Source organism: Protopterus annectens, chromosome 17.part0 (assembly GCF_019279795.1).
Source record: "Protopterus annectens isolate FY-2018-M chromosome 17.part0, PAN1.0, whole genome shotgun sequence".
Classification (NCBI taxonomy): Eukaryota; Metazoa; Chordata; order Ceratodontiformes; family Protopteridae; genus Protopterus; species Protopterus annectens.
The window spans coordinates 425,480,142-425,505,800 of NC_056751.1; the positions used below are offsets into that span (position 1 = coordinate 425,480,142).

General features: G+C 42.8%; 1 protein-coding gene across 1 annotated transcript in view; it reads left to right on the forward strand.

The window, feature by feature from the left end:
* Window positions 1-25,659, forward strand: part of POLD1 (DNA polymerase delta 1, catalytic subunit) — a gene marked incomplete in the record, with an annotated part of 1,583,142 nt that overhangs the window by 142,730 nt on the left and 1,414,753 nt on the right. The window contains 1 exon segment of the mRNA XM_044059378.1: window positions 111-251. Within this exon segment, the coding sequence (XP_043915313.1) occupies window positions 111-251 (141 nt within the window).

Below are 25,659 nucleotides of genomic sequence, written 5' to 3' on the forward strand. Positions count from 1 at the left end.
AGTTTTTTTTTTATATATTTAAAAAATATATATGTATATATGCTAAATTGTCCATCACCTGCAAGTAGCATGATCAGGATCTGATCTGTTCTTTTGTTTCCTTGTTTCAGGATCACCTGTCACAGGAATGCCTGGAGCCACACAAGGCCCTGTCCCTGTTATACGTATGTTTGGGATAACAATGGAAGGCAATAGTGTCTGTTGCCACATCCATGGCTTCACCCCTTATTTTTATGTCCCTGCTCCTAGTGGTGAGTGTTTTTGTTTATGGTCTTTTCCAAATAATACATATTAAGAGTTAAAATAATGACCCTGTAGAACCATTTTGGATTGAAATTTTGTCTGGCATCGTTGAGTTTGTATATTATTGGAAGAATGAACCAAGTATTTCTATCCTGAGTCTTGCTGCAGAAGTTGGGTGAAATAATTTCTCTCTACATTGTTCCTACACTATTTGAAATGTTTTTAAATAAACTGACAATAGGAGGCTGCCAGATGCATTTATGTGGTATCAAAAAATGTCCGCCACTCCTACAGGTTGTATGATCATAATAGTTTTGGAATTCATTAGGTATGTGTAGTCCATGAACCACAAAATGGCATTAAACTCAGATTTCCTGAAGAAAGCAAACTTTAATAAAGTTTGCAATATTTGAGAGGTACTGTTAAAATGGTTACCATATTATACTTGATGATGAAGAGAGTCAAGTTGTCTGTTAGTCTTCTGAAGAAATATTAGCCTTTCATAATCTCTTTGCCTGACAGTTTCCACTTTGAGTGCATCTCATTGTGGCTTTTGCTTACCTCACTAAAAAAATATAAAATGCAGAAATGCATTTGGCTTTATAGACCTCTCCTGACCGGTAATGATTTTTATTCTGTCTGCCCTGTTTTTCCCACCATTCATTACTCTGGGTAGTTCTGTCTGTTTAGGCCCATCTGTCTTGCCTGTTCTGCTTTAATTCTAACCTTTCATTGGCTTTGCCTCTTCTCCCTAGGTACCTGCTTTCTGACTTGCCTTCTGTATTTTATTCTTTGTAGCTGATTGCTGTTCTTTCTACCTGCTTATTTATTAAAAGTTTGCATCACCTTCCTCAATTTTGTTTTTCTTCTGTATTCCATCTCCCTACATGCTGATGTAGTACTGTCTGAGGGCTGTTGTTTCTGTATGCCTAATGAGCTCTCACTTTTCAGATTATTCTAACATGCTGGTATAAATTTGAATAATGTCGGATATTTTCTGCCTTTGAATTTTTTTTCCTCTTAAATCATTCCCTCCTGTACAGCTCTTTTGAGTGTGTACCTTTAACTCTCAGTGGTTGTGGTTTGAGCCTTAAAAAATTAAGTTATCACCTTACAGTTCTAACAAATACTCATTGACAGAGCTCCGATATCAATACACTTGTTTTTTCTGTCATGCATATGCTTCAAGATAAAATATTCTGACACCTTGTATGTAGCATGGTTTTGGAATAATTTAATGCAAATATGAACAAGCAGTATTTGCCTAGAGACGCACTAAGAGGTAACTGCAAAAACGCCTGGAGGCACACACTGCTGTAATGAGCTAGGTCATTGTCTGCAAAGAGATGCAATCTTTGTCGCTCAGGTGGGATTCTCTACAGGTCTTAACATCACATTGATACTCTGATCATGGAAATCCTGACCAGGAGGAGAGCTGAGATGCAGTTTGTGGCAATTCTGTGTGCACTATGAACTCTGTGAGTTAATTACAGTCATGTTGACCCCTCCCTGATTCAGAAAATAAATGGCGTACAACAACCGCCCTGGACCATGCCCTGCTGTTAAAAGACCTTCCATTAGACATTTCAGGTTATGCAATCCTATGACTTCTCCAGGTCCACAAAATGGATGCAGGCAGTATAAGCAAAATTAACGTAAGGCCAGGCAGTTAGTCCAGTCCCACAGTTGAATCCATCTTGCTCCTTCTGAATCCGTGGCTCAGCTACCTGGATTAAGTTTCCTTTCCTTTTCTCCAACCTGGTGAAGCATGATCCCTCTAATTTGAAAATGCCCTCCTGTCTCCCCCCCCCTTTTTTTTAAAGTGGGTTCAGTATCCTAGTGTGCTTATCTAGAGGCCTACCTTTTACGCAACATTATAAACGTTTATGTTAAACAGGTCTCCCCAGCAGCATCCAATATCTTGAGCATTTCTGGTGAGATCTCATCCAGTCCTGCTGTCAGTTCACAGTAGAATTGTTACCACACAGTAGAATTACCGTAGTGCCCTCATTTACAGAAATGGATCCAGTCCCACAATTGGTTATCATGCTACCTCCTTTGTGGAGGGCATGTTCACCAGTTTCAGGAATTCTCCAAAGTGTTCTATCTGTTGATCATGTCCCTAGGCATTCCTGCTAAGACCAATTGAATTGCCAGCACTTATTTTCTCCATGGGCATCAGTAAAATTTTCCCATACCCAGGCTTTTGTTTCAGTGACTGTTGTAGCTGCTGCCTTCCTGACCAGTTGACAACTATTACATTTTGAATCCCCTACACCATTTGCAGGAATTGCACAAAAGGCTTCTTTTTTAACCTAATGGCTTCTTTCACTGCATGTTTCCAAATGGGGGGGGGGTCTTATGATTACTGTCGTGACAAGCACCACAACCTGTCCACTGTCCTGTTAACTTCAACTGACTACGACCTCCAGCATTCACTGGAGAGTTTTTTTTATGAAGTGTGAAATTGTTGGGATGAAAATCAGCATCTCCAAACTGGAAGCTATTGCTTTGCCTTTGAAAAGAGTGGTTTGCTTTCTGCTGGTGAGAGCAGGTGCCTCAAGCAGAGGAAATTTACTTATTTGGGGGGGGGGTGCTTGTTCACAAGCAGAAGATCAAGGAGATCAGGAGTTTTACCAGTGGGTGGGTGCAGTGGCAACAGTACTGCAGTCATTGTACCAGTCTGTGGTGGTGAAGGGAAGATTTGAGGTATAGGATCAAACTCTGTGCGTGTGTCTCATTACATTATTCTCAACTGTGGCAACAAGCTTTAGGTAGTGACCAAGAGGATGATATCACACATGCATGTGACAGACTAGTTTCCTTCAGAAGGTAGCTAATCCTTGTTAGAGTGAGAAGCTGTGCCTGTGCACTTCAGAAAGATTTCAGAGTGCAACTACTGATGTTCATCGTGTTTCACTGTTGCAGTCATAACTGTAGGGTGCTCCTGCCGGCAGGCAGCCCGAGGTCGGCCAGAATCCCAAAGTCTGGGTCCGGCGTCGGCTGTACAAGCCAGTACCCTGACGTCAGTACGCTCTGGTACATAGCCCTCAGCCGACGCCATCTTCTCCAGTCTTTCTTGCCGTGCGGTGGAAAGCAGCTCGCAAGTCGTTGGTTGGCGATTTTCGAACAGCGTTTTTGGTCGTTGTCGGTCCGAAGTTCTTACTTCTCTTCTCAAAGCTAAGTACCCCGTTGGGGAATCTTTTTCTTGTTCCTCCGATGTCAGAAAAAGTTAATAATTGTATTACGTGTGGGAAACAAATACCTCATAAAGATTTCCACTCTTACTGTCTACCTTGCTTAGGCCCTGACCACGACGTTTCTTGTTGTCGGTTCTGTGCCATGTTTAATTCTCATACTGTCAAACACAGGTACGACTGGGCTCTGAATTACTTTGGCAGACGCTTCAATTATAGAATGTCGTCAGATACTACCGGAATTCAAAAGAAGCGCAAAGACAAGGACAGGCCTCCGAGGTCCAAGCAGGACTCGTTGCAGCTGGAGCCAGCGTCCGGTTCGGCTGTCGTCAGTGAGGCGCTTTTGCAGCCCCTGTCGTCCGCCACTTCTGAACCGATGGCCGATATGGACTCCCATGGGGAGCCATCAAGGCCTTCTATTTTATCTGCTGCAGGACCTTCGGACGTCGCTCCCTCGGATGGGTCCGGAACCGCTGTGCAGGTACCGGCTTCTGAGGGGGTATTCAGGCCTACTCACATCACTATTTCAAAGACAAAGACCCCTGTTAAGTCCAAAGCTCCTGCTCAAGCTACTTCTGAATCTACTCCCAGGACACAGAAGCAATTGTTAAGGATGGCTGAAGATTTGCTTACTATGATTAGGGTTCTCACCCCCTGAGAAAAGGCCTCGACAGGATGTTCCTATGGATTCCTCTGACCAGGCTTCTATATCTTCTGTCTCTTCCTCTGACCAGGAATATTCTTTTCCTCCTTATGAGGATTCGGATGCTGAGGACTCCTTGCCCTCTGCCTCTCCGCCTGAAGATTTTTCTTTTGGGGAAACCTTACATGAGATGAGGGAACATTTTCATTGGGAAGGTCAGGATTATTCTGCTTCCAAGAAGAGGCTTGGAGAATTCCTCCTTCTTCCTTTGGCTATCCCTCCTGTTCTTGACATTGTGGATGATGCTTTTTCCGAGGCTAATTTGAATCCTGATTCCATGCCTCCTGCTCCCTCTAAGCCTGATAGGTTTTATAGGGTTCCTGAGTCTCATTTGTTCTTGTTTAAGAATCCTTCTGCAGATCCTGAAACTATATCTCAGGGCTCTAAGGCTGCTAAAGTTGCTACTTCCAAGAATCCTATTCCCTCGGAGAAGGATTCTCGTGCCTTAGACAGGTGGGGTAAAAAGGTATATACTTCTGCTACCCTTTCTGTTAGGGCTTTAAATTGCCAGTTTCATATGTTTAAGTATCAGCAGTTTCTTTTGTCTGTTTTAAAGCAAAAGCTTGCCTCCCTTCTTGCGTGTGCAGAAGATAAGGAACTACAGGATGTATTGCATGCAACTGAACAACTGAACAAACATAGCTTGCATTGTGGTTTAGATGCTTCTTGCAGGGCCGCAGCCTCTGTTACTGTTATCAGGAGACATGCTTGGCTTCGTGAGCAAAGTTTACCTGAACAGGTTAAGGCTAAATTTATTAGATGCCCCTGTTCAGCATTATGTTCTTTTTGGATCTAGGGCTGAGGAGGTTATTAAAAAGATGGAAGAAAAGGCAAAATCTATGCAAACTGTGGAAGATTTCTTGCAAGTTCAGCCTCCTAGATTTTCCAGGAATTGGCCCTCCAAAAATTGGTCCTTTCCCACGTCTGACAGGCCTCAAAGGGGAAGATATCGACGCTCCAGAGGTCGTGGCCAAGCTCAGGCCTCCTACAGATCGAGACAATGGACTGCTTCTCCCCCTAGAAGGGGAGAAGACAGATCCCAATCTCAAAGGAAGCAAACTCAATGACTCTCTCGGTTGGGCTACAGGACCTCTTTACCTGGATGCCCCTTGGAGGAAAACTTTCTCTTTTTTACAGAAATTGGACTCATATTACCCAGGACAAATGGGTATTGGACGTGGTTTTAAAAGGCTACAAATTCCACTTTCATACTTTGCCAAGGGCTTTCAGTTGGCCAGATCTGCCAAAACATCAATGGTCAGAGGCCTTAAATCAAGTGGATGCTCTTCTGGCCATGAGAGCCATAGAGCCTGTTCCACTCTCAGAGATGGGAGAAGGTTTTTATTCAAGACCGTTTCTGGTTCCAAGAAAGCAAAGCTCATGGAGACCTATTCTGGATCTTTCTGTGTTAAACACCTTTTTGGAAATTCCAAAATTCAAGATGCTTACTCTGCAGCAGCTGATTCAAATGCTCTCTCAGGACGCCTGGATGGTGACATTGGATCTAAAGGAAGCTTATTTACACATTCCCATCAGGCAGGAACGCAGGAAATTCCTCCGGTTCAAGGCAGGTTCGAGGCACTTTCAATTCTCTGTACTGCCCTTTGATTTATCTACTGCGCCCAGAGTCTTTACCAAGTGCCTGGCACCAGTAGTGGCTTATTGCAGACTCCAGGGGATTCAGATTTACCCCTGTTTGGACGACTGCCTTATTCAGGCAGACAGCAAGGATCTTTTACTTCAACATCTGGATTTTGTTCAACGTCTTCTCCTCCTACTGGGATTTTCAGTGAACACAAAAAAGTCACATTTGATCCCTTCTCAACAAATGGTATTTCCGGGAGCCCTCTTAAATACAACCTTACAAAGGGCCTTCCTCACTACAGAAAAACAAATACAGCTGGCTTCAATTTTCAAGACTTTGGCAACTCTACCTCAGCTCACTGCAAGGAAATTCCTGCAGGCACTGGGCTATATGGCTTCCTGCATTCTGTTGATTCCAAATGCAAGGCTTCATATGAGAAAGCTTCAATGGTATCTGAAAAGTGTATGGTCACAGCATTACCACGATCTGGACACTCTGATTCCTCTGATCCCCTGCCTCTAGAAGGAGTTCCTTTGGTGGTCCAGGGTGTGTGCATTAAACGAAGGAAAGCCTTTCCGTCTTCCTCAACCTTCTCAAATCATAACCACAGACGCCTCGGATTATGCTTGGGGAGCACATTTTCTAGACAATTGCCAGCAGGGAACCTGGACAAAGGATCATCTTCACTGGCACATCAATCTGAAGGAAATGCTGGCAGTTCAAAATGCTCTTCTAGCCTTCAAGAACCTTTTGCATCCAGGACCTCTTTTGATTTGCACAGACAACACCACAGTCATGTGGTACATAAACAAGCAGGGGGGTTCTCATTCGTACCCCCTTTGCAGACTAGCTGTGACTTTATGGGACACAGCTCTAAACCTGAATCTACAACTCCAGGCCCAATTCATACCAGGAGAACAGAATCTCTTAGCGGACAGCCTGAGCAGGAACATTTTAGATCCTCACGAATGGATGCTAGACACCAGCTTATTCAACAGGATTACTGCAGTTTGGGGATGCCCCCAGATAGATCTGTTTGCATCCCATCTCAATCATCAGCTGCCTCTCTTTTGCACCAGGTCATTCCACAAAACAGCTTGAAAAGTGGATGCCCTGTCCTTCAGCTGGAGAAACCTTTCGGGATATGCCTTCCCTCCTCTTCCTCTTCTTCCTTGGATTTTACTAAAGATAAAACGGGACAAGCCCAAGTTCTTCATCTTGATTGCTCCAAATTGGCCTCGGCAGTTTTGGTACCCAACTTTAAAGCACCTGTTCTTGGAGCCTCCTTGGATTCTCCCTCTGAACCCTTCTCTTCTGTCCCAGCGCCAGGGTCAGTTGCTACATTCCAATCTCAAGACCCTTTGTCTGGCAGCTTGGCTCCTCAAAGGAATTTGATCTCTTCTAGCCTTCCCAAACAAGTTTTGGATGTTCTTTTGGAAGCTAGACGACCTAGCACTAGGAAATCCTATGCCTCTAAATGGAAGAGATTTTGCATTTGGATGCAGGATCGAGGCTTGGACCCTCTGGTACCTGATCTCTCTTCTATTTTGCTTTACCTTTCGGATCTTTTGTCTGATGGACTTTCCTTTTCTTCCATTAAGATTCATGCTTCTGCTATTTCTGCTCATTTCAATACTGATCCCCCTGTTTTTTCTCATCCTTTGGTGAGGCAATTCTTGAGAGGGGCTAAGAATTTAAGGCCTCCCAGAACCCCTCCTGTTCCTGTTTGGGATCTTAATTATGTTTTAGAAAAACTTACTTTGCCTCCTTTTGAGCCTGCTGCATCTTCAGATATTAAGTTTTTATCTTGGAAGACAGTTCTTTTGACTTCTGCCAGACGGGTCTCAGAGTTGCAAGCTCTCATGGCTGTGGAACCATACCTTATTTTCCACCAGGACAGAGTATCCTTGAGGACCAATCCTACTTTCATGCCTAAGGTGATTTCGAAAGTGGCTTTGAATCAAACAATTCACCTTCCTACCTTCTTTCCTAATCCTCAGAATAAAGGGGAAAGGATTTTACATTCCTTGGACGTGCACAGACAGTTACAATTTTATTTGGACAAGACTAAAGATTTCAGAAAATCTAACCAATTGTTTGTTTCTTTTGCCTCCAGTTCTCTTGGAAAGGCTATTTCCAAACAAACTATTTCCCAATGGATTTCTTATGGAATAAGATTTTGTTACACTCATCATGGGAAACCATTTCCAGGTACTGTGAGAAGTCATTCTACTAGAGCAGCTGCTACTTCTACAGCTTTTCTCAGGGGAGTTCCTACCAAGGATATCTTGGAAGCTGCCACTTGGAGTTCTGTGCATACTTTTTCCAAGCACTACAATCTCCCTTTGTATTCTAAGACCAGGGCGGGCTTTGCCTCTGCTGTTTTGCAGGGTCTTCTTGCTGCCCCTTCTTCTGTCTAGACCTCCCCCCTTTTTTCACTGCTTTGGGATTCCACCCTACAGTTATGACTGCAACAGTGAAACACGATGAACATAGTACAGTTGTGTACACCTACCATAAATGTAGATGTTAGAGTGTCTTCACTGTTGCAGTCGGTGTTTCCCTCCCTCCTATCCCCTCTTTTTCTCTTTTTTGTGGTGTATTTGTGTTTCCTAGTGGGATTCATTTATGCTTTATTGGGAACTTCTGACATCTAGGGCAAGAAAGGCTGGAGAAGATGGCGTCGGCTGAGGGCTATGCACCAGAGCGTACTGACGTCAGGGTACTGGCTTGTACAGCCGACGCCGGACCCAGACTTTGGGATTCTGGCCGACCTCGGGCTGCCTGCCGGCAGGAGCACCCTGCAGTTATGACTGCAACAGTGAAGACACTCTAACATCTACATTTATGGTAGGTGTACACAACTGTACTTTCCTCATTGTTGAGAGGAGTCTGCTGACATGGTCTGAGTACCTGGGGAGGCTGCCCCCTGGCTTCTTGCAAAGGAGGTATGTCAAGCATGGCTTGCAAAGAGGTTCCTGCAGGGCAAATTTAGACCACATTAGAGTGATTGTATCTCCCATCTTTCTTGGGGAAACATGGGGATCCCATAGAGTGAACTGGGGACTGTTGCTAGAGATAAGGATGTTTGGTCTTTGTTTGACTTGCTTATGACCAATACTTTCACCAGGATAGGAAATTTAGGAAAATGATTAAATGATTTATTTAGCTAATTGTTTTCACTGGAGAATGGTTTTCTTGTGTTGCTGGTTTACTGTACATGAGCCTGAAGCTTTGTAAAACTGCAGGACACAGAGCTTTTCCAAAACTCTTACTTAACACTTTTGAGCTGTACAACTAATGTAAGCAGAAGGTTACTCTGCTTTTTTTTTCTTTATTGAATGATATTGTTTAACTTGATAACTTTTATAAAGTAAAAGCCACAGTTAATTCAGGAAGGCATGATTGTGATTAGCCTCCTTGCACTAAACTAAATGCTTTGACTGTTGGGGCTAGTGTTGCCAGGGCAAAGCTGTTAGAAGTGCTCTGTTGCTAAGTTTGGTTTTCTAATTCTTGCATCCAAAAACTTCCTTTTGCATTCCTTTGTTATCTTTATCTAACATCTGTAAGAGAGATATATTTGTTTGTTTACTGAGTGTACTTTGTAAGTAGTTAGATGTTCTTCAGCTCACATTGCTGCAGTCCTTACTTATGGGTAGTCCGCTGTCCTCGGTCGGCCCGAATACCAAAGTATTAGGCTGACGTCGGTCATGGGCGCCTAGATCTGACATCAGAGCGTCAGGGTATAAAGGCGCATGACCGACGTCATATCCTCAGTCTTTTTTGCCGCATAGTCCGATGCAGAAGCAGCGTTGCAAGTGCCGTTCGGCGTTCTGAAATTTTTCATTTTCGGAGTTTCAGACCGATACCAAGTTGGGCTAAGTACCCGTTGGGGAATATTTTTGTTTTTCTTGCCTCAGTTACTTACCGGATGTCAGAAAAGTGAATAATTGTATTTCTTGTGGGAAACAGATACCGCATAGGGATTACCACTCGCTTTGTATTCCTTGTTTGGGACCGGAGCACGACGTAGTCGGGTGTCGGTTTTGTGCTAGGTTTAATAAGCGCACTATAAAACGGAGGTTAGATTGTGCTAGGTTAGTCTTTGGCAAGAGGTGTAATTATAATATGCCATCGGATGTTCCGACGCCTGCTTCTACTAAGAAGCGCAAAGACAAATCTTTAAAGCCTAGGCAGGATGATTCGTCCGTTACGGACGCCGGATCTTTAGAAGCTACAGCTGAACAGGTGGATCCGGCTGAAGTTTCTGTTGAGTCCCAGGGGGAAACTTTGATTTTACAAGATGTGGCCTCTCAGGAGGCAGGTCAGGCTGAAGGGGCCTCTCAGGTTACTATTCTCCCTTCTATGCCTAAGGTGGTTAGGCCTTCTGTTACTGTTTCTAAGGCTCCTTCTAAGGGCAGGTCTGTTTTGCCTTCCTCTGGTGTCAGTTCTGGTTCTTCAGGGTCTGTGCCTAAAAAGCACATGCTTAAAATGGCAGAGGATTTGATTACTTTAATTAGAGGTTCTATGCCCCCTCCTGATAAGAGGCCCAGGATGGAGCCAGAGTTGGAAAATTTGGAGCAGGCCTCAGATGATTCAGAGTCTTCTGCTGAAGACATTCAAGATTTCCCTCCTTATTCTGATTCTGATGCGGAGGATTCCACTCCTTCTGCTTCTCCTCCAGAGGATTTTTCATTTTCAGAAACTCTGCATTCCATGAGGGAGCATTTTAAATGGGAAGGACAGGATTACTCTGATTCACGGAAGAGACTTAGGGAGTTCTTGTTTTACCACAGCATAGACCCTTAGCTATACCTCCAGTTTTGGATGTTGTTTCAGATGTTTTCTCGGAAGCTTCCCTTAATCCAGATTCTGTGCCTCCTGCCCCAGTTAAACCGGACAGGTATTACAGGGTGCCTGAGGCTCATAAATATCTGTATAAGAGTCCTAGGGCGGACCCAGAAACTATTAGTCAGGGGCCTAAGGGTGTTAGAGCCTCTGTTGTTAAGAATCCGGTTCCTCTGGATAAGGAAGCTAGAGCTTTGGATAGATGGGGTAAGAAGGTGTATACCTCTTCTACTTTAGCAATGAGAGCTTTGAACTGCCAGTTTCATATGTTGAAGTATCAAAATTTCCTCCTTTCTCAGCTAAGATCTAAAGTGGATGCTTTGGCAGAGGGCATAGAGTGTAAAGAATTGCAGGATTTAGTGCATGTTTCTGAACAGGTGGGTAAGCACTCTTTGCAATGTGGTTTTGATGCTTTACAGGCTTCTTCTAGGGTGGCTGCCACTGGTTCAGTTATTCGTAGGCACGCCTGGCTTAAGGATCAGAATTTGTCTGAGCATGTTAAGTCTAGAATTCTGGATGCCCTTTACAGTCTGAAGTTTTGTTTGGTCCTCCTGTGGAGTCAGTCTTAAAGAAAATGGAAGACAAGGCTAAGTCTATGCAGAATGTTAAAGATTTTTGCAGGTACAACCTCCAAAGTTTAGTAGAAATTGGCCTACTAAGGGGTGGACGACTTCTTCTGATTCTCAGTCTAGGGGTAGATCTAGGTGTGGTAGGGGCAGAGCTCAGAGTACCTTCAGGCCGAGACAATGGAGTTCGCCTGCTCAATCTGCTGGTGAGGGCAGGGGCCAGTCCTTTCGTAAACAGGCCCAATGACCTGCATTTTCAGCTGCCAGATTCTTCTTGCCTGGCAGCTCCTTTGGGAGGAAAGTTGGCTCTTTTCAAGCAAAATTGGCATTTAGTCACCCAGGACAAATGGGTATTGGACATTATAAACTGAGGTTACAAGTTCTATTTCCATACCATGCCTCCTTTCAAAGGCATGCCAGACGTCCCTCCTCGGCAAAGGATAGAGGCTCACAAACAAATTTCTTTACTTCTTCAAATAGGAGCTATACAGCCAGTTCCTCTGTCAGAAGTGGGCCTAGGATTTTATTCTCACCTGTTTCTAGTTCCAAAGAAAGGGAACACGTGGAGACCAATTTTGGATTTATCTATCCTCAACACTTACCTGGACATTCCAAAGTTCAAGATGCTGACTTTACAACAACTTTTACCTCTGTTGGGAAAAGATCACTGGATGGTTACTCTGGATCTCAAAGAGGCTTACCTTCATGTTCCTATCAGGCCCAGTTGCAGGAGGTTCCTGCTTTCGGCTGGAAATTTACATTATCAGTTCTCTGCATTGCCCTTTGGCTTATCTACTGCGCCCAGAGTGTTCACGAAGGTTCTGGCTCCAGTGATAGCCTTTTTCAGACTAAGAGGAATACAGATTTATCCTTATTTGGACGATTGCCTGATTATTGCACAAGAAAAGGGCGAACTTCTTTATCATCTACAGTATGTGATGGCAGTGTTAAGATGCCTAGGGTATTCTGTGAACGAAACAAAGTCCAGTCTAGTACCCTCTCAGGACATGTGCTTTCTGGGTGTGAGACTGAATACAGCTTCCCAGATGGCTTTTTTGACCCCGGACAAACACAAAGAAGCCTTTCTCTTTATTTCCATCAAATGTCTCTACGGTCCAGGCTGACTGCAAGGACAGTCCTTCAAGCCTTGGGGTTCATGGCATCTTGTATTCTGGTGCTTCCCAATGCCAAATTGCATATGAGGAAGCTTCAATGGTATCTCAAAAATGTATGGACACAGCACTGCCAAGATCTAGACACTGTCATTCAGATAATACCTTGCATTCAGAAGGAGTTTTTGTGGTGGGCTCAGGAATGTCACCTAAACAAGGGACTCTCTGTGACCCGGCCAGAGGCGAGTCAGATTCTAACGACAGATGCCTCGGACAAGGCTTGGGCAGCACACCTCAATGGAAAATGGGTGCAAAACACGTGGCCTGTCAAACTCCAACATTTGCATATCAACTTGAAGGAAATGTTAGCAGTCCAGTTTGCATTGATGGCTTTCAAAGATTTACTTCACCCAGGGCAGGTGTTGATTCAAACAGACAACACTACTGTCATGTGGTACATCAACAAGCAAGGGGGAACCCATTCTTACCCTCTTTGCAGGCAAGCGATGATTTTGTGGGAAACTGCTCTCAATCTACACCTCAATCTTCAGGCAAGGTTTCTACCAGGAGCACAGAACTCCTTAGCAGATGTGTTGAGCAGACAAATAGTGGATCCTCACGAGTGGAAATTGGATCCTCATGTATTTCAACAGTTGACAGTGTTATGGGGAACTCCAGACATAGATCTGTTCGCTTCTCCACTAAATTACCAGTTGCCAAAGTTTTGCACAAAATGTTTCATCACACAGCTTGGAAGGTGGACGCTCTATCATTCAGTTGGAACAATCTGCATGTATATGCCTTTCCACCTCTGCCTCTTCTTCCCAAGGTACTTTTGAAGGCCAGACAAGACAAGCCAACCATGATTTTGATAGCGCCGGATTGGCCTCGACAACACTGGTACCCACTACTGAGGAGTTTAGTACGAGAACCTCCATGGCCTCTGCCTTTGATTCCGCACCTTTGTCACAAGAGGACAATCACTTCCTCAATGTCAAGATTCAGTCTCTGCATCTAACAGCCTGGCATATTCTATTTTAGACTCTGGAGGGTCTCAGCTTCCACAACAAGTTTTGAATGTTATTTTGGAGGCCAGGAGGCCTAGTACCAGGAAAGTTTACGCTGATAAATAGAGGAGATTTTTTATTTGGAGCAAAGGAAAGGACTTTGATGTCTCCAAACCTGATTTAAGTGTTGCTCTTCAATATCTTACTGAGTTATTGGACAAGGGTTTGTCTTTCTCCTCGATAAAGGTCCATGCTGCAGCCATTTCTGCTCACTATGATTGTGACCCTCCTTTATTCTCTCATCCTTTGTTTAAGCAATTTCTTAGAGGGGCAAAGAATATAAGACCCCACGTAGAGCTCCTACTCCTGCTTGGGATCTCAATTTTGTGTTGGAAAAACTTACTCTACAACCTTTTGAGCCTGCAGCTACTGCCGAGTTAAAGTATTTGTCATGGAAAACTGCTTTTTTGTTGGCCATTACCTCTGCAAGAAGGGTTTCTGAATTACAGGCCCTCATGGCAGTGGAGCCTTTCCTGACTTTTCATAAGGATAGGGTATCTTTGCGTACTAATCCTTCCTTTATGCCTAAAGTGGTTTCTAGTGTGGCCTTAAACCAAACTATTCATTTGCCTACTTTTTATGCAAACCCCCAAAATAAAGGGGAGAAAATTTTGCATACTTTGGATATTCACAGGCAGTTGCATTGTTATTTGAGCAGAACCAAGGAGTTCAGACAGTCTCAGCAGTTGTTTGTTTCTTTTGCTTTGGGTTCACAGGGTAAACCTGTTTCAAAACAAACTATTTCTAAATGGATTGGGTTTTGTATTTCTTTCTGTTATTCCCATCATGGTAAGGAGATTCCTGCTGGAATCAGGCCTCATTCCACTAGGGCTACTGCTACTTCTACGGCCTTTCTAAGGGGGGTAGCTACAAAGGACATTTTGGAGGCAGCTACTTGGAGTTCAGTGCATACTTTTCTAAACATTACCACCTTCCTCTTTATTCTAAATCTAGGGCTGGATTTGCCACTGCAATTTTACAGGGCATTTTGGCAGCCCCTAATGCTTTATGATTTTTGCCAACCTCCCTTTCCCGTTGCTTTGGGATTCTACCCATAAGTAAGGACTGCAGCAATGTGAGATGAAGAACATAGTACAGTTTTGTACCTACCATAAATGTAGATGTTCGAAGATCCACATTGCTGCAGTCCAATTTACCCTCCCTCCTTCCCCACTGTAGTTTGACATGGTGTTATGCTTTAGGTGATGGTTGTTGTTGGGCATGTTTTTGGGAGGTATTCTCTTTTTGGCTGTGGCCTTTCTGGTTTGGCCTTCTGACATCTGGGGCAAGAAAAGACTGAGGATATGACGTCGGTCATGCGCCTTTATACCCTGACGCTCTGATGTCAGATCTAGGCGCCCATGACCGACGTCAGCCTAATACTTTGGTATTCGGGCCGACCGAGGACAGCGGACTACCCATAAGTAAGGACTGCAGCAATGTGGATCTTCGAACATCTACATTTATGGTAGGTACAAAACTGTACTTTTTATTGGTATTAATTAATCGTTTAATTTACTGTTATGAACGTCTTTAAGCTTTTCTCCAGTTGGAGAATGGTTATTGTTGCAGTTGTGTATTATAAAAAAAGTGTTTACTAAAACGAGTTAAAAAATGCAAACTGTTTCCAGAGAAAAAAATAAATGTAAAAACTTCACATCTGCTGAAAAGTGTTAAGCTGACATCAGTTGATTCAGTATACAGATGTCAGCTGTCTCTCTCTCCCTTTTCATACTTTTGCTCTCAGTTTGCCTTTATTGTCATGTTCCCCTTTTCTTTCATTGTGTCTGCAGTCTTCAGCTTTGTTAACTCATGCCTGTGGCATTTACGTCTCATTTTGAAGTACTGTTTTCTTTTAGTTCAAGATATCAAATTTTTATTTAGGACTTTCTGTGTTGAACCACACTGTACACCTAACACCATCTCTTTAGTTGGCATGGGCTACGTTTTCTTTGTCAGCTGTGCATCAGTACGTTGCCCTAAGATGAGACAGCAGTTACAATATCCAGGCACCACACTTCTGATGAGTAGTCATCTTTTTTGTACAGTTTGTTTTCAAGAGGAGGCTGAGTAGATGCTTCTAGGCACATTGCTTCTTGTAGGTAGGGTTATATCACCTTCTAGAGCATCAACAATCAGAACCACTTGGTGACCCTCACTGCTAAGAGCGTTTTGTTGCTGATGGAATTTCTTAGAGGACAGGCAAACTTCATTAAACACTGGAGAACAAATGTTCTCCAGTAGGGTGTTAATGTAGAGGCGCAGTGTCCACCAAAAAACAAGTGCACCATTTCACGACAGCATATTAAGCTGCCATGAAGCTTGGACATTTTAAAAGCAAACGGCTGCCATTTTTTGCCCTCGCTAAGCAGTGCTTTGCTGTTTAGGGAGAGTCAGGTTAAAACAATGAGTAAATAAAATTGCATGTGTGTGCACACGCTTGCATGTGTGTGTGTGTGTGCTTGCATGTGTGTATCTGAGAGCTTAAGAAGTCTGAAAGATAGTAGTTAAATGACAGCACTGACTAATAGGCAGTCCATCATCACTGATTTCTTTCAATGTTAAGAGTTATGGAACTCAATGTCCAGCATTTAAAAAAAAAAAAAAGTCAGAAAATGTTGACAGCATGGAGCAGCAAAACTTGGTGGGGTGGTGGGGGAAACAAAACAACCAAACCAGGGACAATAAGGGGGGGGGGGAAGTCTGTGAGAAGATGTAAAACCTGGCCTTTTTTCATTCATTTGCTGACATAGACATCTCCAAGCTGTTAACTGCTGTAGGTGTGTGCTTGCGTCTGTGTAGAAATTAAATGCTTTACAAATGCTTACCAAATATGTGAAATGCTCCAATAATTATTAGGTGCACTACAGCAAATTTGAAAAATTAGACTGAGGAACTGTTTCTGGATAAATGTTTTCCAAGGGCAGGGCCTAAGAACTTCCTCTTGTGTTAATATTTGCCCACTCTTCCTTGCAAAAGCACTCTAAATCTGTTAGATTGTGAGGGCATTTCTTGTGCACAGCCCTCTTCAGGTCATGGCACAGATTTTCTATTGGATTTAGGTCTGGGCTCTGGCTGGGCCATTCCAAAACTTTAATTTGCTTCTGGTGAAGCCATTCTTTTGTTGATTTGAATTTATGCTTGGTGCACTTGTCATGTTGAAAGATGAAATTCCTGTTCATCTTCAGCTTTCTAGGACATGCCTGAAAGTTTTGGGTCACAAGTGACTGGCATTTGGAACTGTTCATAATTCCTTCCACCTTGACTAAAGCCCCAGTTTCAGCTGAAGAAAAGCAACCCCAAAGCATGATACTGCCATAACCATGCCTCGCCATGTGGATGGTGTTCTTTTGGTGATGCGAAGTGTTTTTGCGCCAAACGTACCTTTTGGAATTGTGGCCAAAAAGTTCAACCTTGGTCTCCTCAGAGCATAATACATATTCCCACATGCTTTTGGGAGACTTAATTTATTGTTTGGCAAATTTTAGCCTGGCCTGGATGTTTCTGTGTAAGAAAAGGCTTCTGTTGAAACCCTACCGCATAGTCCAGGCATATGGAGAATACGGGAGATTGTTGTGACATGTAGTACACAACCAATACATGCCAGAAATTCCTGCAGCTCCTTCAGTGTTGCTGTATGTCTCTTGGCAGCCTCCCTGACCAGTTTTCTTCTTGTCTTTTCATCAGTTTTCTTCTTGTCTTTTCATCAGATTTGGAGGGACGTCCAGTTCTTTTCAATGTCACTGTCGTCCCATATTTTCTCCACTTTTTGATTGTCTTCAGTGTGTTCCATGGTATATCCAGTGCTGTGGAAATGTTTTTGTACCCTTCTCCTGACTGCTACCGTTCAACAATGAGATCCCTTTGATGCTTTGTAAGCTGTCTGCGAACCATGGCTTATGCTGTAGCAGGCAACTGAGTAAATGTCAGGAAAATCCTACTAGGACAGCTGAACTTTATTTGGGGTAATCAGAGTCTCTCTAATTTATGGCAGGTGTGTACCCACGAAGACTGAATGTTGTAATTAAATCAAAAGGTGCTTCAACAAAGTATTAGTTTAAGGGCGTGCACACACAACAACGTATTAGTTTAAGGGTGGGCACAGTTATTCAACCAGCATATTGTATGTTTTTTATTTTTTATATTTTTCCCCTAACAGGTTTGTTTATTTTTAAATTAAATCGTACAGGTTATAGGTCACATTAAAGATGGGAAAAGTTTTGAAATGATTTATTGTGGTCTCAATTTTTTTATATCACAAAACCTGGCATTTTAACAGGGGTGTGTACACTATATATATATATATATATATATATATATATATATATATATATATATATATATATATATATATATATGGGTCTACTTCACTTTCTTGAAAGCTCACTAGACAAACTCCTTTGAAGGAGTACATTTGACTGAAAGGTCACTTCACTGAAAGCTCACTTGACTGAAAATCATTTAAGTTAAAGGTATATGCCCTTTTCCCCATTTAGTGCGATCCTGGAGTTAGTTTATATAATATAGTAAGGGGGGTGTGGGGGCGAATCCCCCCCCACCTATTTTATACATTGCAAACCATATACATGGATACTTACAAGTATAATAAATAACTCTTTTTAGAACACAATATTGTACCCAAACTATGTAGGGGCTACACCCCCCGCACCCCCAAATGTGGGTGGACTGTGTCCCCCACACCCCCCTCTGTATCTACTAACTCCAGGATCGCATTACAATGGGGAAAAGGGCATGTACCTTTGAACGAAATGAGTTTGTCTAGTAAGCTTTCAATCACGTGAAGTAGACCTGTATATATATATATATATATATATATATATATATATATGTGTGTGTGTGTGTGTGTGTGTGTGTGTGTGTGTGCATATATGTGTGTGTATGTATGTATATATATATATATATATATATATATATATATATATATATATATATAAAATTGTGTCTATATATACATTTAGGCATATGTGTGTGTGTGTGTGAATATATTTATGTATAAATGTATATCTGCGTATAAATATATGGATCCCTATCAGATGATCGAATTTTCACAAAGTCAAAATTCACATGTTCGAGACCACATGATTTAGTTTTTGAAAACCTGAAGCTTTTGAATGGAGATCTCAGTGCACTTTGGATCAGGGAAGTTACCCTTTCCCCTACTTCAGTGCAATCTCTGAGTTGGTATGTATAATTTGGTGGGAGTGTGGGGGAGTGCAGCCCCCCACAAGGGGCGTGCAGGAGGGCTTGTCCCCTGCAAAAATGTGAAAAAGGGTAGAATTTTTTTTTTAAAAAAAGTTTTTCGTAAACTCTATCATATGGTCTCGACTATATGAATTACGTATATAATGTGTGTGTGTGTGTGTGTGTGTGTGTGTGTGTGTGTGTGTGTGTGTGTGTGTGTGTATCGTGGGTGTATTTGTATATCTGTATCTTTAATTGTTGTCCTCCCTATTGGCAGAATCTCCTTTCCCTTGTTGGCGTAGTTCTTGGAATAATTTGTGCTACTTTATGACTATATAATATTCTGTGATCATTATTGTTCTCCTTAAAGGGCTGCATCCAAAATCCCAGTCTCTCTTTGTTTCTTGAGGCCCCACCCCCATTTTATCATCATCCCTTTCCACTTTGAATTATAGATTTCTGTTTGTGCTATGGATAGGAGCCTTAACTTGCTCTATTGGGAAAATGAGCTTATCCCACTTGACTCTGGCCATCTTCCCCTCCCAGGTAAAATCCTTCAGCTGTTTATTAATTGCTGTCCACAGCTTCTCTGGTTGACAAAGAAATATGCCTCATCTGTGTATAAAACTAAGGGGCCAAAAACATTTTAACTGCTTGTATCTTACTATCCATACCCATATAACAGAGCTTCCAATTTCTCAGTTTTTGTGTTATCTTTTGTTTAGTCTGTTTCCACATATCCTTAGCTGCCACACCAAATCATTTTAATCCATGCTCCCAAGTACTGCATTTTATCATGTCCCCATAAATATAGATATTGCTAAACCAGTTTGTGTGTGGGTAGATAATTTACTGCTATTGCCTTTATTTTAGCTTCATTAATTTTGTATCCCAGACATATTTGAAATTGTCTCAAAATGTTCCATAGCACTTTATGTTCTTTTCTGGTTTTGTCAGGTGTGACATACTATCCTCTGCAAGTAAAGCCATTTTTTTGACTACCACACCAGTTATATCCTTGAATTTCTCTGAGTTCCTTATTTTCTTTGCCAATGATTCTAAATATAATAGAAATAACAAAGGGGAAAAAAGACGCGTCTACCTGGTTCCTTTGCTGAAGCAGAAATTATCAGAGAGGAACCCACCCACTTCAGCTTTTGCTTCCAAGCCCTCTTATATCCCCCTCCTAATCAACCTTATAATTTTATCAGGTAATGCAAAATCTTCCATTGCCCTGCTCATTAAGTCACAGTTTACTTTGTTAAATGCTTTCTCCATTTCAGGATCCACCATCAGGAGTGGTATTTTCTTATATCTGCTTCACTCTGGATCATCTGTGTTGTGTTAATGTTAAATGTTTGCTTTCCCTCCCCAAAGCCGCATTGATTCATATTTGTTAATTTTGGCTTAGCTTTTGGCATTCTTTTAGCCATGATAGACATGTACACTTTTTATAATCGTGGTTTAGTATTGAAATGGGCTTGTATGAAGCTGGATCTGATGGATGTTTACCATCTTTGGGTATTACAGCTATCACCTCTTTCTTCTCAGATGTTGGTGCTTCTCCTCTCCTCAAAATGTTTAAGTAAAATCTTCTAGATATTTATCAGTTTTTTCCCCTCCTAGCTTCCAAGCTTAGGTTCATAGGTGTATACTAGGCTAATGGCCCTGGCGCCTTTACAAGCCTAGTCTGTAGGATTACCCTGGCATTGTCGCCCGACCTTAGTTCCTAGTGCCTGTGTCGAGTAGAGCCACTTGAGTGATCCCCGGAGTGAATTTTCTATTTCCCATCCATTCATCAAGATTTCTCTTGAAAAGGGCCAGTGAGGTGCTCTGCTTGACATGTATGGGAAGTCTATTCCATAGCATGGGCAGTCTCTGGGTTATGAGCCTGTCCCTCCAGCATGTTCTGTTGATTGTGGTAATGAGGTTGCAGTCTCTGGAGCGTGTGATGTGGAGGGATTGGGATTTATTTAGATGTAGCATTTCTAACGGAGCTGGGTCAGACATGGCTTTGTAAGTCGAGCAGAGGTTGCCTCTAAGTAGGCGATTTGAGACAGTTTTTTTGAGTCTGTCCATATAGGACAAGTGTTTAAGGCCTAGGATACTCTTTCTGAGGTACGTTTGCGGCTTCTCCAGTTGTTGCAGGTGTCTAGTGAGGTACATGCCAAATGGGGCATTGTACTCAATTGGCCTAATGAGGGAAGAGTAGAGGGAGACAATAACCTCTTTCTTCCTGGATGCAAAACCCTTTTTACTGAGATGTGCCACATAGAAGGACTTTCTGACCACAGTGGCAACATGGTAGTCAAAAGAGAGGTTGTTGTCAACCTGTGTTCCCATATCTCTTAATGCCTTATCATCAATGTGGCAATTCAAGGGAACCAGATTTTTCCCAAGGGGGATGATGGCACATTTTTTGGCATTGAGCTTAAGGCCATGGTTCTGACACCAGTCATTGGTGTCATTGAGGCCTTTCTGTAGGATGTCAACATCATTTGGGGAGTTAATAGCTCCCAACTTGCAATCATCTGCGAACTTTGTCAGTCAGAGTTCCTTCATGTTGGCCTGGACTTCAGAGAAGTAGATACCAAACAGGAGAGGATCCAGGACTGAACTCTGTGGATTCCACTCGTGACTGGTCGGCACTCTGACTTGGAGTCAGCTACTTTCACAATTTCGGTTCTATCTGTGAGCCAGTTTGCAACCCACCTAGTGACATAGGGGTTGATGCTTATCTTAGTGAGTTTTTCTATGATTCCTCTGAGTGGGGAATGGTATCAAAGGTCTTGGCCAGATCAAGGTAGGCTGTATGAACCACCTTGCCTTCATCCACAACTCTGGTGACTGACTCAAAAGAAGTCGACCAAGTTGAGCAGACTTGATCTACCCTTCACAAAACCAAACTGTGTAAGATCCAGAGTTTGGAGATTCCCTGTATCCTTGGTTATTAGGTCCATGATGATGCGTTCCATAGCTTTGCATATCACTCGTCAGGCTAATTGGGCGATTAATTCCCGGGGTCTGTAGTCGCTGTTCCTTTGTGGAGAGGGATGACTGTAGCAGTGCGCCATTCAGTAGTGACAAAGCTTGAGGTGAGCCTGTGATTGAACAGGGCACACAGGTTAGGTGCCAGTTCACTCTGCAGTTGATGTAGAACACAGCCAGGGATATTGTCAGTCCCATAGAAGCTGTATTCTTGGCCTTGGACAGTGCTGTTTTAACCTGTGCAGCAGTAATACTGGGTGCCTGGCAAACTACTGGTATTGTGATTTGGTCCTTTGCAGGGGGAGAGAGAGGGGTAAAGTTAGCACTGAATCTGTCGGCCAGTATATTGGCAATATCTGTTGGCTTGGTATAGGAGGTACCAATTTGGTAACTCAGAGCAAATCTGGGTATTGCCGTGGAGATTCTTTACATAACTATAGAAGGCATTGCGATTGTCTACTATCTGCTGCAGTTCTGTTTTCATAGCTAGCTTTAGAGGATTTGATGAGGGATGTTAACCTTTTGTTGAGGCTGAAAAGGGAGTTTTTCCAGTCTTGGGACTTCACCTTATTCCGCATCAGGTTCCTCCTTCTGTTGTAGAATTTGTTTGACAGGGGACCACCAGATTGGCTTCCTTTTTTTGAGGAGAGTGTCTTAGTTCTATTGGGTATGGCAAGATCCATGCATTTGTGTACGTGTTCGTACAGTGCATTGGTGTATGATTTGGTGGTCATGCAACTATTCTCCATTTGCATGGATGCCGTGAAGTTAGTCTCCTCTGTTTTTAGGAGCTCAAAGTTAGCTTTAGAGAAGTTTTCATGGTGGTTACCTTTGTGGGGGTGGGAGGGATGTGGATTTTCAAGGTGATTAGTTTGTGGTCAGATCTAACCAGGGAGGTGTTGACTACTGGTGTAGAGCAACGGTTGCCCATGTTAGTAATGATCAGGTCAAGGATGTTGCTGCCTCTAGTTTGGGGTAAGAATGAACTGGTCCAGGGCATTGGAATTAATGAATTCCAGAAAGCATGAGGCAAGTGTATTGGTACATGAGTAGTTTTCCCAATTAATGGAGGGGTAGTTGACGTTGTCTAGTATGAGTGTTAGGTTGGACCCTAATATTCTCCAGGGTGCTTAGGAACGTGGATTATGAGTCTTGGGACATGGTTGGTGACCTATAGCAGGCTACGACCTGAATCGCTGTCTTACCCAGTGTTAGCTGCACCTGGAGTATGTCAGATGCGTTATGTTGGGCTACCAGTCTGGAGGTGTGCGCATCCTTTATGAATGTGGAAACATCACTGCCTTTCGAGTTTCGGTCCAAGTTCTGGGGCCGAAAGTTGTGGAATGAGTTATAACCTGGTAGTGCAGGGGTGCTTTCTGTTGCCTTGAACCAGGTCTCTGTTACAGCACAAATGTCGATGTTCTCCATTTTAAGGGGTGCGAGTGAGTGCATTTTGAGATTTAGACTTGTAGCATTGAGCAGCATGACTCTCAGATTGCATTTGTTTGTAGCTGTTACGGTGGTAATTTGGTCTTTGGAACACTGCCTAAAAAAGGCACTATAGGGATGGCAAGAGCCTTTGCCAGTATCCGGAAGCCCAGGCGTGTCAGATGCAGGCCATCTCTGGCAAAGCATCGAGGTCGGTCAATCATGTCATCCCAGGCCGATACTGGTTCCCCTTAGAATGACACCAGAAACTTAGCCAGTTGTTGAAATCAATCATTTTCTGCTTGTACTGTGGTATAAGTTTGGGTGATGGTAGGATGCTGCTCAGGGCTAGGGTCCTAACCACCTGAGCTACATAATCCAAGAGCTTCTCCATGTCTCTCTTCATGTAGTCCAGGGAGGTACGTCTCGGGTCATTCACACCCGAGTGTGTGCGTTATGTGGGGGATCCTGGCACCTGACAGGCTGCGGACTATTACTTTCTCCTTATTCAACCTAGTGAGTGGGACATCAGTGCGCCTCACTATCAATTCACCTTTGATTAGTGTGTTGGGCATGCTGTTTGCCTTGGGTGCTTTGAGTGGCACACTGTTTAGGAGAGTTATGTGTCTTGTCATTAGTGTTGTGTTGTGGTGGTCGGGTGCATTTCTGCCTTGGTCTCTGCTGTTTGTGGAGATTTTTTTGAGACCCTCCGCAAAGGTGGGTGTGTGGTTTGTGTTTTTATGTGAAGGCAGTGCTGATGTGAGTTCTAGAGGGCTATGTGTTCCATGTGGTGTGGTGCAAGTGCTGACCTTCTCCTCTTGAGCAGCTATTCTGGTCTTGACTCTAGAGTGCGTGGCTTCCAGTTTGGATATATAAGTGCATCTCTCACAAGTCTGAGTGTTGGGAGATAAGAGGAAAGGGTTGTCAGCGTACATGAGGCAGTTGCTACATTGCTTCAGGATGCCCAAGTTCACCAGGTTAATAGGAGAAAGCACTGGGAACTGACCTTTAGACATGCCTGCAGGGGTGGGCATTAATAAATACTGGAGTTGTTTCCATTTAGAACGTTTAGTGCTGACAGCACTTTCGTGTGATACAATAATTGCTACAAGAAGTCTAGTGATGTGCTAAACTAGTAAGCTAGTAAAAGTGCAGGAGAGGAGAAAACTAGCAGATGTAAGGGAAAATTAGAAGAGCAGACGACACCGCTTAGAAGCTTACAGGAAAGGTGGGAAACAAGCACAGTTGTAGACTTTTAATCCAGAAAGTTGAAAGAGATGGAAAGAACTGCCCAAACGGACAATAAACTGCAATTAATGAGCAAAAAGCCACGCCTCTTGTAGTAGATAGGCTACCTGGTGCTTACCGCTCCCACTGATAAGCTAGCAGGCTTCCCTCCAACACAGGAAGGCTTGGGGGGCTCAGAAGCTTACCAACAGTCCTGGATATAGCCAATCTGTATCTGGACTAGGCTAGTTACAGGAAAGGTAGGAAACAAGCACAAATGCGGGCTTTTAAACCAGAGAGTTGAAGGAGTTAGAAAAACTGCCCAAACAGCCAATAAACTACAATTTCTGGGACAGAAACCACTCCTCTTGTGGTTAGGATAGGGTACCTAGTGCTTACCACTCTTTCTGATAAGCTAGAAAGCTTCCCTCCAACATAAAAAGGTGTGGGGGGCTCAAAGCTTTCCAGCAGTCCTGGATACAGCAAATCTGTATCTGGACTCGACTAGTTGCAGGAAAGGCAGGAAACAAGCTTAGATTTTTTTTCAGAAACCAGCTAAAACAGCACTAAAAATAAAGCAAATACAGTTTAAATAAATGCAATTTATTCAAAATGTATTCCGAACCAAATTCACTTGTTGCTTTATTTAACTCTGAACAGTTAAGAAGTGCCAAAAAATATATACTTATTAGCTGAGAAGCACACTCCGCACTCAGTCAGAACACAAGGGGATTTTTTTTTGTTAGTTAAGTGCAAGGGGAGGAAGGAGGAGCAGAAGATAATTCAAGGTTAAGAACCTAAGTGGGTTGGCCTTCTCAACTGTTCTCTCTATAATTGGTAGAATGAACACTAGACTGGGAGGAGTGTCCCAGATCAAATTTACAGTAGGGGTGGGCAATGGCAAATCACCAACGATAAGTCAGAACACAAGGAGTTTCTGACATTGTAGGCAGGAATTTACAAACGGGGTATTTTAAATCGGCAAGCCTTGAAGCAATCGGATAACAAAAAAGCTGTTAGACCAGTTTTATAAACTTTAATTCCACCACAGAAATAAGGGGGAACCAGTTTCAGAAGAGATCAGGAACAAAAAAAAAAACAATGGCAGCAAATATATAAAATAATTCAGTTAGCAAATATATAAAATAATTCAGGCAAAAATTAAGACATTGCAGAATTCTGAAAAGTTAGTGCCAAGAATTTTACTTATCACCGATTTATATTTCCAGATTGTTTGAGAGCACAAGTCAGAACACAAAGAGTTTCTAACTATTCTTGGGGATTTTCCTGTAGATTGGCTGTACCTCACCATTTATGTCTCATCTCCTCCTATTCTGTTTGTAATTGACCCTCATCTACCTCTAACTTTGGCATATTTAATTCTTCTATAAACTTTTCCATTTGTCTTTTGCCTTGATTTCCATGTTTTTCTTCTTTATACAGACTTTCATAGAATTTGTAAAATATTTAGAATCCCTCTACAGGATCTCTCT